Source organism: Mustela putorius, unplaced genomic scaffold (genome assembly GCF_011764305.1).
Source record: "Mustela putorius furo isolate JIRA1106 unplaced genomic scaffold, ASM1176430v1.1 tig00000139_pilon_pilon_pilon, whole genome shotgun sequence".
NCBI classification, from domain to species: Eukaryota; Metazoa; Chordata; class Mammalia; order Carnivora; family Mustelidae; genus Mustela; species Mustela putorius.
In genome coordinates this window covers 5,307,341-5,320,617 of record NW_025421293.1, presented here as the reverse complement: position 1 = coordinate 5,320,617, position 13,277 = coordinate 5,307,341, and the positions used below count along the sequence as shown (strand labels likewise).

General features: G+C 64.0%; 1 protein-coding gene across 3 annotated transcripts in view; it reads left to right on the top strand.

Moving 5' to 3' along the window:
* GTF2IRD1 (GTF2I repeat domain containing 1) overlaps positions 1-13,277 on the top strand; it is a 96,372-nt gene that overhangs the window by 37,424 nt on the left and 45,671 nt on the right. For all 3 annotated transcript variants that reach the window (XM_045074944.1, XM_045074942.1, XM_045074943.1), the window contains exons 5-11: positions 331-514; positions 955-1,262; positions 2,045-2,134; positions 3,695-3,778; positions 7,782-7,965; positions 12,011-12,036; positions 12,789-12,897. In XM_045074944.1, the coding sequence (XP_044930879.1) occupies positions 331-514; positions 955-1,262; positions 2,045-2,134; positions 3,695-3,778; positions 7,782-7,965; positions 12,011-12,036; positions 12,789-12,897 (985 nt within the window). The remainder of the gene's footprint in view (positions 1-330; positions 515-954; positions 1,263-2,044; positions 2,135-3,694; positions 3,779-7,781; positions 7,966-12,010; positions 12,037-12,788; positions 12,898-13,277) is intronic.

Sequence of the window (13,277 nt, the reverse complement as noted above, 5' to 3'; positions counted from 1 at the left end):
CTCTGCCGGGTCTGCTCCTGCCGGGTCTGCTCCTGCGCGCCCGCCTGCAGCTCTGAGCCCCGCTCTCCCCCGCCCCGGGTGCCCAGAGAGGACAGCATGGCGACAGAAGCCGGGAACCCCGGCCATGGCGGGGGTGGGGGGGAGCCCCGGGCCTCAGGGCACACAGAGGGGCCCGTCCCCAGCACCCGCCTGCCCTACTTGCTGTGCAGAGCCTTCCTTGCTCTGTGTGAGGTCCACAGGGAGGGACCCAGCTCCGGGGCACGCCTGGCCCCCGCGCCAGCCTGGCTGCCCTCTCATACTAGACCCTCTCCTCGACCCCCTCCCCCACAGGCGAGGCCCTGGGAAGGGCCAGCGTGGTGCCCCTGCCCTATGAGAGGCTGCTCAGGGAGCCGGGGCTGCTGGCCGTGCAGGGGCTGCCCGAGGGCCTGGCCTTCCGGAGGCCGGCCGACTACGACCCCAAGGCCCTCATGGCCATCCTGGAGCACAGCCACCGGATCCGCTTCAAGCTCAAGAGGTGAGTGAGCGGTCAGCCCGGGAGTGGGCCCAGAGCCAGGTTGCTGGACCGTGAGGGCCGGGCCAGGGCGGGCCGGCGCGGGCGGTGGGGTGGGGGTGGTGACCTGTTTCCGTGCTGGCTTAACCACCTGAGGCCACTTACCCCGTCATGGGAGGGAACTTCAGACACCCATGAGGGACCCTGCTTGGCAAACTCCCAGACTGGCGATGGAGGTGAGGCCTATGCCCCGGGTGGGGGATGGGGGAAGGTAGGGGCCGAGGGGCAGGGCCCAGCGCCTCCTGTGGCCCGGCCTTGTGCCCCTGGCCACATCACATCCCTGCCCCGGGTCTGCACCCCGCCTGTAGGATGGGGACCGGCTCCCCCCGGTGTACCTCGCAGGCCGTCCTGTTGCTCAGAGGGCCAGGCGTGGGAAGCTGACCCGTGTCCTCCCCATCCCCCAGGCCACTCGAGGATGGCGGACGGGACTCGAAGGCCCTCGTGGAGCTGAACGGTGTCTCCCTGATAGCCAAGGGCTCTCGGGACTGCGGCCTGCATGGCCAAGCCCCCAAGGGGCCACCCCAGGACCTTCCCCCCACCGCCACCTCCTCCGTGGCCAGCTTCCTGTACAGCCCCGCACTCCCTAACCACACCCCCAGAGAGCTCAAGCAGGAGGCGCCCGCCTGCCCACTTGTCCCCAGCGACCTGGGCCTTGGCCGGCCTGGGCCTGACCCCAAGGCCTCTGGGGCCCAGGACTTCCCTGACTGCTGTGGTAAGCTGCTGCTGGGACCCTGAGTCTGGGGGGTGGGACAGAGGTCACTCCTGCGGGGGGCGGCGGGGGGACACTCTCCCTGGGCAGATGGGGGTGCTCAGGCCCACCCCAGGAGGAAGGAGGCATGTCGGGACAAGCAAATCTCTACCTCCCTGAGCCTCTGTTTCCTCGGCATTCAAGTCGAGTCGCCAGCAGGACCCCTCCCAAGGTTATTATCGTGGTCAAATGACAGGGCAAGTGCGAAATGCACATTCCCAGGCCCTGCCGGCGTCCTGCTAGATCTGAAGCTTTGGGGGCCGCTGGGGGCCTAAGCGTCTGTGTATTTAAATCTGCCGAGTGGCTCCAACGGGTGCTCGGGCTTGATGGCTGCTGTGTTAAGGCACAGCCCAGTGCTTGGTACACAGTAGGTGCTTATAGGTTGCACTTACTATTAGGAGAAGGAGAAAAAAGGACTCCCCTTCCCTCCTCCCCACCCCCGGCCAAACGGTGGGTTGAGCAGCGGGATGGACTCACACGCCTAAACTGGGGTCCCCACCCATCGTCGGGCATCCTGACTCTGGCCTCCCTGATCTGCCGTCCAGACCGCAAACTCTGCTGAAGAATGTCTCAGGCCTCCGGGCAGGGAACTTGCCCTGAGCTTGCGACCCTAGGTCAGAGCTCTGAGTTCCCCTTGATAGATGAGACTGTTACCCCGGAGCCGGCATCTTTGCATCCAGGCCAGATCGGGGTGGGCGGGGGGGGGGGGGGGCCTCGAACGTGCGCCTTTCCTCTCCCTTGTCCAGGACAGAAGCCCTCCGGGCCCGGCGGTCCCCTCATCCAGAACGTCCATGCCTCGAAGCGTATCCTCTTCTCCATCGTCCACGACAAGTCAGGTAGGGCGGTACCCACAGCGGCGCCATGACCCCAGTCGGGGTCCGGGGCTGAGGGCGCTGCTTCCTGAAATGGAGGTGTGTCTGCTGGGCCTTTGGGAGAGCAGGGAGGGACGGCTCTGCGCCAGGGGCGTGGGAGTGAAACGCGGTGTAACAGTTAGGTGTTGCTGTGTAACAAACTGCCCCAGGACTTAGCTTAAACCAGCAAGCGTTTACACGTTGTAGTTCAGGCAGGTCTGGAATTTGGAAAACAGTTTAGCCGGGTACTTCTGGCTCAGGATTTCTGTGTCACGAGGTGGGACTTGGGGTGCCGGCAGCGGCTGCTGAAGGCCGTCTGAACTCCACCTCCTGAAGACGGGAGGACCACAGAACTACGTGGACGGGTTTTACAAGTACCATGCGGTTATTTGGGATTTGTGGATGGGGGTGAAGCGAGATTGCCCGGCAGTGACACACGGTGGGGGTCTTGGCCTCACCTTCCGTGAGAGGCTCTTTGAGAAGACGTCACCCCCTGAGATCAGAATGCAGATCCCAATGGCCCCACACGGGGTCCATCCCTGGTACGGTAGCATCACAGGAGGCCGTGGTGGGCAAGGGGGAATCAGCCGCGTGCTGGGTGCTTGCTGGGTGATCTCCGGCGAAACGCTCAGCCTCTCTGAGCCTAGTTTTCCAGCCTCAGAAGTGGGAATATCGTCTGTGCTTCAGAGCTGCCATGAGGGACGAACTGAGATGTAATATATAAAATATTCAACACAGATAAGCCCTTCATAAATTAAAGATGGGGGATGCCTGGGTGGCTCGGTCAGTGAAACATCTGCCTTCAGCTCAGGTCATGATCCCAGGGTCCTGGGGTCGAGCCCCGCATCGGGCTCCCTGCTCAGCGGGGAGCCTGCTTCCCCCCCCTCTGCCTGCCTCTCCCCTTGTTAGTGCTCGCTCTCTGACCGATAAACAAAATCTCTTAAAAAGCAAAAATAACAAATAAATGAAAGGCGGCATTTATAATGGTGTTACCGTGATCCAAATGGTGGCTCTAGTTATTAATAGTAAGTGGAGGCAGAGGCTTTGTTTCCGGGGAAGAGACCAGCAGAGCCGAGGGTTGAGGGAGGCCACGGGGCCAAGGCCGGGGAAGACCCGGGATGTGCAAAGCCTCAGGGTTAGTGCCTCCGAGGGCAGGACTCGGCGACTCCTCTCAGGGAGCGCCCCCGCAGACCCCCTGCCTGTGTGGGGCAGGAGACACGCGGGAGGGACAGGCTGAGCCCGCATTGTGCGCACCGACCCCGGGGGCCGACAGAGGCAAGAGAAGAGCCGGGGGGTGTGGGGGAGGCCCTCCGAGCACCCTGGATCTGGGCAGGGTCGCCTGCCGGAGGAGGCGGCGTGTCCGAGGCGGCAGTGAACAGAGAGCTCAGCCCCTCTGTGGGACTCTGGGGGCCTGCAGTGTGGCCGTCTCCGGGGCCCAGGCCCCCACGGGGGGGAGGGTCGCATGGGGGAGGGGAAGGGGGAGCCGCGGGGCCGTGGCGTCCCTGCCCGGACCCACGCTCCTTCGTCCCTCCGGTGTTTTGATAGAGAAGTGGGACACCTTCATAAAGGAAACCGAGGACATCAACACGCTGCGGGAGTGCGTGCAGATCCTGTTCAACAGCAGATATGGTGAGTGGGCGGCGCGGCCCGCCGCGTGGCCCCCGGCGGCGTGTGGAGCATCTCATTACGTGGCAATCACTCGTGTTCCCTAACATGACAGCGGGAGCCATATGCTGGTACCGGCGTCTGGGGAGGGGGCGGTTGTGTCAATATTTCCCTTCCAGACTTTTCCAGGGGGCGGGACCGTTGGCAGAGCCCCAAGCTGGACTCCCCTGCAGGGTCGCGGGCCGGGGGGTTGGGGGAGGATGACACCCCCCGCAGGGGAGACCCAGGAGAGTGGCCGCGGCCTCACGCTCGCAGGTTCCCCGCAGACTGCGCCGTTCCCTAACCCCCTTACTTTTGTGCCGGGCCCCCCTTGCCTGGCGTGCCCTTGGGGTGTTTGGGGAGCAGACTGCCCCTGGTTCCTCGAGGCTCAGCCCGGGCCATGGGGCTCCCAGAGTCCCGATGGGCCCTTCCCTGTACGCGTCCCGCGTTTGACGTGCCTTGTCTGTGTCTGCGCCGGCCCCTCCGAATGTCCCCAGCACCCAGGACAGCGCCAGGCTCAGAGCGCACGTCAGCGCCCTCTGCCCCGTGGGGCGAAGAGAGGGCAGGGACGGATGCCACCCAGGCCTGCCAACGGAGAGGAGGGGCAGGGACCCTGGGAGCCTCCTGAACACGCATGGTCTGGGAGGAGCACTGTGCTGGGAGTCCACAGCCGCTTGCCCCCGGCGACCAAGAGAGGAGTCGGCTGCCTGCCTCTCTCGCCTTGGCCTTCTCACCTTAAGCAGAAAGGACAGGGTGGGGCTTTTGCCTCTTTCTCTCCTCTCTTCCTCTTCCTCCCTCCCCTCCTGCCTTGCTAAAGGAAAACCCTCCCTCTGACGCTTCTGACACCCAAAGGGGGTTTTCCACGGCAAGCAGTGCTCTGTCTGGGTGGCCTCTACAGTTCAGTCACGACACTGACCTCCCGGAGTGACGCAGAGCCTGTGGGTGAAGGACTCAGTCCCATAAGGTGGCCCCAGGACATTTGCACTGCTGTCCCATTTGGCTCCACATCCATGGTTCCCGCGACAGCCCCCCTCCCCCACCCAGGTTCGGACGGTCTGCTGGAACAGCAGCTAGAGCCCGGACACGCTTTATCTGTCTTTAGCGGTTTATTATAAAGGATACAGATGAGCAGGGAGATGACGGGACACCTAGGGTGAGGTCCAGAAGGGTCTCGAGCACCGGAGCTTCTGTCCTGGGGGGTTTTGGGGTGCACCCCCCTGGCACAGGGGCCGACCAACCCAGAAGCTCTCTGAAGCCTCTCGTTTAGGGTTTTTACAGAGGTCCCATGAAATAGGCAGCGTTGATTAAAATACCACCCCCTCCATGATTAGCTCAGTCTTCGCCCCTCCCAGGAGGTAGGGGATGAGGCGGGTAGTGCCCACCCTCTCATCAGGTGGTTGGTTGCCCCGGCAACTGTCCCCATCCTGAGGGCTCTGGGGGCCCGCCCCTCCTTATCATAAATTCTGATGGGCTGAAGGGGGCTTATTGGGAAAAACAAAGACTCTCTCCTCAGCCCTATCACTCAAGGAAATAACTGGGGGTTTGGGAACACTGAAGACCAGGCGACTTCTTAGGTCACCCATCACCCTTCTTAGGTCACCTGTCACCTTCGCCCCTCCTCTCTTTTCTCTTCTCACGCATCTACTGGTTCACTCACTTACGGGTCACGAATTTTAAGCGCCCCACTCCCTACCTCATGCCAGGCCCGGAGGCCGCCGCGGATCTCAAGGTGCTTGGCAGGTGTCGGGAGAGGTGTCTACGGGTGTGTGCAACCGCGTGCAGTAGGACGGAGTAGTGTATGGTAATACGCAGGGGTGGGGGCCCTCAGAAAGACAGGGCAGCTCAGAAGAAAGCGAGGTCTCCCCAGGCTTGAGGAGTCAGGGATGGCTTCCTGGAGGAGGTGCCCTTTGATCCGCCGTGAGGCTTTGGCAAGCTGCGCCTTCTGGGTTGGGGTGGGGCTGAGCAGGAGGTAGGCTCCGGAGGCCTAGTGAGGAGTCTGGGATGGGCTGAGCACCTTTGATGACCTTTGATGTGGTCTCTCCGGGGACCCACTCCTCCCCACCCCTCCTCTTATCAAGGCACGTGCGAGCTGGATGGCAGTCTGGGGAGGGCTGCCTTGGGAGCGTTCTGCCCCAGCCAGATTGGCCCAGCAGCTGCCCGTCTTCCTGCCTATTGTGTACTCTGGAGGCGTCCAGAACGCTGAGCCTTCCGCCATGCCAGCCCAGCCCTGGCCTCGCCCCGTCCAAAGCCAGGGAGGAGCACTGGACTCGGAGTGGCTGAGGCCTTGCCCCTTCTCGGGCCAGAGCTTCCCCTGCAGCTGCTCTGGGGAGAAGGAAGTTCCCCGGAGGCCTGGGGACGTCCCCGGGGGTGAGGATCTCGAGTGGCAGCCTCTGGCATCCCGCACACCCTAGACTAACGGATCCTGCTCCCGGGTCTGCCCTTCTGGTCACCAGCTCTGGGCGAAGGGGCCAGCCGTGGGGCTGGGGGTGCAGCGGCGGGGCTGGGGATCGAACAGGGAAGCAAGGAAGGATCCGCCGCCTCCGGGAGGCTTCCGGGAACCTGTCACCTGGGAGGAGGTTGAGACTATGAGGGACAGAGGCTCCCGCCTGGCGGCTGCGACTTCACCTTCCCAGGGAGCAGAGGCTGGCGGCCAGGCGGGGTCACCTTCTGTCCACTGGGCGTCCTCGCGGCCGAAGAGACAGGCCCAGCAAGTGACATGAACCCGAGTGGAGATGGGTGCACGCAGACTCACCGGAGCCGGCGCTCGCCGGCTGGGGCTAGGGCTGGGGCTGGGGGTTGGGGGAGGAGATGTGGTTTGACAGCTGTTGAGATTTCGAGGGTTTAATTTGACAACGAGCTAAGTGTGGCTTCACAGTAGGATCTGGCTGCCAAAGCCGCCGACGCAGACCTGGCTGCATCAACAGGAAAACAGTCTTGACGGCGCGCCAGGGAGGGCCCTGGGCAGCTCTGCCCCGTCCCGGCCAGGGTGTGGCCGCGGGGGAGGCCAGCTCGGGGCTGGCACTTGCCGGGACACAGGCAAAGTGCCGTGTGGACAGAGGAGCGAGGCCAGGATGGGGAGGGGCCCGAGGAAGGGCCCCGGGGACGCAGGACCCTCGCAGGAATCGGGAGGGACGGGGCAGGGGGGAACCTGGCCAGGTCTGGAAGGAAGAAAGGAACGAGTCACCACTTCCTAAGCCCGGATTCTGTCTACACTGCCGTTGGCAAAGTTGTCAGTGTCTCGTTTCTGTCCGTGATGAGTGAGAGGAAAGCCAGACGCCCCCCTGGAGGAAAGAGCATATCTGGGGGGCTGGAGGGGTCCTGCTGAGAAGCTTGCTTTAGCCTTTTTTCCACTCATGGGGTGCAGGGAGCAGCTAGCCTGTGTCCCATCCTGTCTGGATCCCAGGTGTGGAGCAGCGACCGCCCCCTGCTCCCGTGGAGCTGACCTTCCGGACAGTGGACGAGCGCACAGATGACTATGCTTATGGTGTCGGGTCACAGTAAAAGGGGGGTAGAAAACAGAGCAGGGTGTGCCAGAGAGATGGAAGGGGCTGTTGTCGGCCGATGAGGGGACACTGGAGGAGACGCTTGAGTGGGGAAAGGGAGGAAGAGAAGTGAATGGTGATCTGGGAGGAGAGCGTCTCAGTAGCCGGAAAAGCATGTGCAAAGGCCCTGGGACAGGTGTGTGTCCGGCCTGTTAGGGAAGCAACAAGGAGGCTGGAGAGACCAGGGTGAGCTGAGGGGTGAAAGGAGAGGCCTCATATCAGCGGTGATGGCGTCCCGGTCACATGGGGCCTCATAAGCCCAGCGACTCTGGCTGTCGCTGAGCGGGATGGGAGCCTGTGGGCAGTTTCCAAGAGGAAGCGACATGCTGCTGCATGGCCGGCTCGGCGCAGGGGAGGAGGCGGGGGAAGGTCCCGGTGCCCGCGGCCCTGGGGCCCCGCATGTCCCGCCGCTCCCGTCCGTGCTCAGCCTTGCCGTTGTCTTCCAGCGGAAGCCCTGGGCCTGGACCACATGGTCCCCGTCCCCTACAGGAAGATTGCTTGCGACCCGGAGGCTGTGGAGATCGTGGGCATCCCGGACAAGATCCCCTTTAAGCGCCCCTGCACCTACGGGGTCCCCAAGCTGAAGCGGATCCTGGAGGAGCGACACAGCATCCACTTCGTCATTAAGAGGTACGGGGTGGGGGGCGGGGCCCGAGCTTGGGGTGCCGGGGTGTCTGGGCGGGGGGAACAACGGGGTGAGGAGGGGGCAGGGGCCCCCAGGAGGCGATGACGGCACAGGGCTGGAGTGAAGGGGTTCGGACGCAGCCAACAGAACAGGCAGGTGTCTGGGAGGGGGTGTCCGGCTCTTTAACCTGGCAGCTGTGCGGGGGCCCCCCACTGCCTGGCCCCTTCTGAGGCCTGAACGGGAAACAGAGGCACAGAGCCTGGCCCACACCTGGCCAGATCGGTTCTTTGTAAGAGGTGTTTTCCTCCCACTAATGAAGACCTGAGGCCTTTGAACTTACTGCCATGGGAAAGGAGCTCCCCTGAGCTCAGGTGGGACGGGCGGTCTCTCCCCTTCACACCCACATGGGGCTGCCCTACCTGCTGGGGGCTGGACGCCCTCCCCGCCCTCCCAGGCAGCCGGCTCCCCTGGTGCAGGGGTGCGTGGGTGAGCAGACAGGATGCTCTCCGGAGCAGCAGCCCCCCCAGGGTAGCTGAGTTTGGTGGCGGGGGGCGGGGGGGGAGTGTGGGGGAGGGAGACCGCTACCGCCCATCCCCCAGCCTCTGCTCCCGACTCCAGGGGAGTTTGCTGGTTGGACCCACCTCCCAGGAAGCATCAGGGTCTCCGGGCAATGCCCAGACTGCCCTGGACGCTTCCTCCTAATTGCTTAGAGACAGAGGGGTGGCCAGCCCCTGCCTCCGGGCAGCACCGTGCGTCCGGAGCTCTGTGAGGGCTCGCTTCTGGCGTGTGCCTGTGCTCACGCGTGTGCCCGTTAGACTGACGGCCGGGACCGAGGGCAAGGATTGTGTTGGTCTCATCGCTGAATCCCCAGTGCCCAGAGCGGCCCCCCGGGACACGGCAGCTGCCCAGGGTGTGCGTGCGGGGCGAACGCGGGGAGGCCGGGCGGGGGCTGGGGGTCTGCTCCGAGAGCACAGCGCTGTTCTCCAGCCGTGGGAAGGACCTCTGCGGGGTTGCTGGAGGCCAGAGCGGGGTTGCGGAGGTTGGGGGGTGAGCAGCAAGCCGCAGGGGTGGGGAGACTCAGGAGGAGGCCTGGCGTGGTGGGTGGAGGGAACGAGGGGCTGCCTTTGGGCTGGAATCGTGCCGGCTGGATGTGGGGGCGCGGAGGGGAGCGCGGAGGCCGGGATCACCCCGTGTGTCTGAGCATACGATCGGGGGAAGCAGGGGTGCGGTGGGAAGTCCACGCGGGGTGTGCTGACTTGGAGATGCTCCGGAGACGGGATCTGAGCGTTGTCAGCCTGGGCCGGGGAGGGCTCGCCAGGGCTCCCACGGCGGTGGGAAAGGGGGTCCCCTCTGATGGGAGGAGGAGCGTCTCGCCTGCTCCCTTGTGGCGGCGGGGCCGCCTCTGCGCCGTCTCCTGTGCCCTCACGACCCTGACTGTGGGGTCCCACTTGACAGATCATTCTGGAGTGCGTTGGAGTCAGTAGTCAGGCAGTGCCCACTGGCGTCTAGTGTAACTCTCTCCTGCTGCTGCCCAAGTGTTGACTCTTGCGAGGGGGACGGGGCCTAGGTGAGAAGAAGGTTGCGGGGACGCCTCGGTGTCCCCGTATGTGCCGGACCCTGGTATTTGGGTCCTCACCGTGGCTGACCTTGACCGCCCTCAGTCTAAACCGTACCGTATTCGATTCTTCGCTAGTATTTGCCGCGTGGCTCCTATAGGCCCCGCTCTTCACTGGGCTCCCCTGAGGACCTCACACACAGTGGGCAGAGTCCCCACCGGTCCCCAGAGGCCACTACCAGTCATCGGTTGGGGGTGGGGGGAAGCGAGGGTTTCCCTCCTGTGATGAGTCCAGGGCATGAGAGGACAGCAGATTTCCGGTTGTCGAGTCAGTGGGCATCTGAGCAGCAAGCCTGTGGGGCTTCCTGGAGGAGGCGGCCTTGGCATCAAGCAGATTGGGCCTAAAGCCACTCGCAGCGTGATAACCGTGAATAGCGCCTCTCTTCTGAGCCTGTGCCCTTTTTTGTAAAAATAAGGACAATAATGATGTATTCACACCCGCGGCTGCCCCTCCCCCACCCCCGTTTTTCTCGACATAAAATGAGGCAGACAACACGCCTGATGCTCAGGAAACCTGAGTCCTTTCCCTTGATTTCCTCCTCTCGTGGATAAAAGACGGGTAAAGTGCTGACAGCCCAGGTTCGATTCCTGGCCCTCCCTTTCCCAGCTGTGTGTCCTCGGGCAAGTTACTTAACTGCTCTGTGCCTCCCTTTCTGCCTCCGTGAAACGGGGCTCGTGGTTGTCCACGCCTCACACCGCTGACGGGAGACCCGAGGACTGGACGTGACTGACGCGCACGGAACAGCGGCTGCTCCGTCCCGGGCCCTCCAGACGTTTTGGGCTGTTACTCGGCCCGGCCGGTCAGCCGAGCCTGTGAGGTGGTCCAGGCAGAAATGAGTCGGGAGAAAGGCTTAGGAGCTGCCAGCGGGTGGAGTCTCTGCCCCGACCCATGTGTCTGGGGGGTGGCGGGAGGTCAAGGGGAGAAGATGCTCGATGAGGCCTGAGGGTATCAGCGGTGGCCGGCGAGCTGCCCGGACCCCAAAACCCCAGTTTCTGCCAGGACACCAGCCCCCGGCGAGAGGATCCAAGTTTCCACCTGAGGAGTGGACACGCAGCTTCTAGCTAAAGCAGGACTTAAGGGGGACGAGTGTCCGGAAGGGATTCTAGAAGCCTGGGGCGGGTTTGGGAGAGGGACAGCAGACCCCCGTCTGCGCCCGTCAAATGGGCCTTCCGGGCCGGGCAGCCCGTAAGGGCGTCTGCCTGGAGCCACATCAGACCTCCATGTCCCCCAGGAACCCGGGCAGACCATGCACTCTCTCGAGCCCCTGGCCCTCGGGCTCGGCGATACGTAGGTGACTTGATCATAAAACCAGAGTTGAGGCCTGCAGTTCCTCGTCCCCCGCAGGGGAAGTGGGCCTCAGAGAGAAAGTCGGTTTTGCCCAGAGTTGGTCCCGTGACTGCTGTTCAGCCTCGGGGGCCCCCAGGAGCAGCAGGGGACCCCGCCTCTGCCTCCCACGCTGACTCTTTGGCTCCTGTTTACATTTCCTGCTGGACCTGCCTTGGGCGCCATTTGGTTCTTGAGTCCAGGCCGGTCCAGGGGCCTGTCGCAGAGCCGTTCCCAGAGGTGGGGGTGTGGGTGACCCCAGCTTCCTCGCCAACCTTCCCTCTGCCGCCATTACTGGCCCAGACTTGCAGGCATCTTGGCAGGGCGATGCAGGGGTCCCGAATGGCCACAGGCCCCCACCCGTCCCTCCAGTGCACGGTCTGCGCGCCGACGGCATGGCCCTGTTGTGCACGGTCTGCGCGCCGACGGCATGGCCCTGTTGTGCACGGTCTGCGCGCAGACGGCATGGCCCTGTTGTGCACGGTCTGCGCGCAGACGGCATGGCCCTGTTGTGCACGGTCTGCGCGCAGACGGCATGGCCCTGTTGTGCACGGTCTGCGCGCAGACGGCATGGCCCTGTTGTGCACGGTCTGCGCGCAGACGGCATGGCCCTGTTGTGCACGGTCTGCGCGCAGACGGCATGGCCCTGTTGTGCACTTGCCCGACGGCCTCCCTGCCTGGGCTCTGTTGGCTTCCAAGACATGTGTAAGGGGTCCCGTGCATTAGCCCCCAGTGGCTGTGATCTGGTGACAGGCCTGGCTTGCACAGAACACAGAGAGCTTCTTGGGAGGGAGGTCGGCCCCCGGGCCATCTTCCAGCGGTGGCCTTAGAGAGCTCAGGGTGGGAGGAAGCCCCTGGGGCGCCACGATGAACAGGTTGGAGCCTCCAGAACCAGGTGGGGACTGCAGAGAAGGGGTTTGGGGTGCCTGGCTATTCTGGAACATGCTGTCTCCTGCCCCCACGTGTGACCAGCCTGGGACCCAGCTCTGTAGCGGTAGTCGTGTGTGTGGGACTCAAGTGAGCGTCTCAGAGGGGCATGGGGGCCTGTTCCCGAGCCTGGGGGGGCGCCCAGGCCTGCATTGCCCTCACGATGTCTCTCCTTTCTCCCCAGGATGTTTGATGAGCGAATTTTCACAGGTACGTGGGGAGCAGCCAGCCCTTTCTGAAGTGGCCGAGTAAGTCGTACTGTCAGCCCGGGAGCCTGGGGTGGGGCGGGCGCCTGAGCCTCCCCGATGCAGACAGCCCCTCGGGAATAACGAAGCTAACACGTGTTATACCATGAAGTGGGTTCTGCTTTTTGCCCTGAAGCTCAGCTAGTTGGGGGTGAGCCTGGCCGCACACGCAGGGCTCGGGGGCCCCCACCATGGGCAGCACATCCCCGGCCAGGAGGAAGTGTCGGGCTCTGCCTGGTGCAGCAAAGGGAGCCCAGGTCTTGGGGTGGGACGTGCCTGGGTCGCGGTTCCGGCCCTCCATGCCCCCAGCTTTGTGACCTCGGCCAGGGTCCCCCGGGCCTCAGTTTCCGCATCTGTGAAGTGGGGATGGTAATAAGACGCGTCTCCCTCCGAGTTCCTGGGGTAGAGGGCGGCTTTGCAGTTCGGCCTCAGGGGGCAACTTGGCCTCTTTTCTGAGGGAGCCCTCAGCGTTCTAGTGAACGTGAGGTCAGGACAGTCATTTCTGGCTGCTGCTTTGTCCTGCAGTCCTCCGAGATCCCTGGCCTTCTCTGGCACTGGGGCCTGCATTCCTCCTCTGCCCAGGACCCATTCCTGGCTTGGCAGAGCCCAGACCAGACCCCAAGAGCCTCCCACAGGCCCCTGTCCGGGTGCCCTGCAGGTGGACGGAGGCTGGAGGCCCTTGGCCCTGACCTTCCCCTCCCCCACATCTCTACCCAGGGAACAAGTTTACCAAAGACCCCACGAAGCTGGAGCCAGCCAGCCCCCCGGAGGATACCTCTGCCGAGATCTCGCGCGCTGCTGTCCTCGAGCTGCCCGGGACTGCTCGGTGAGGCCCCCCACCGCCCCAGCCCCTGGCCTACAGCCTCCGCCACTCGGGGCTGGTGGTGTGACCCCAGGCCTGGGGCTGGCGAGAGGATGCCGTGCCTAGAGGCTGCGGACACCCACTCGCCGTGTGTAAGCACAGGGTCATTCCGCACAGACACCCCCGCCCCCGACATACACACCCTTGTGTCCTCCCCGGCTGCGGGCCGAGGAGAACCCGAAGGGACAGGAGAACAGAGTCTCTGCCGACTTTTTTTCCACCTGGAGAGCTCTGTCCCCGCTCAGGATCTCGCCAGATGTTGCCTCGTGTCTCGGAGGCCTTCCCTGGCCCCCGGACTAGGTCGGGCGTCTGCCCTGCGAGTGGACAAGGCTTTTGCACTCCGC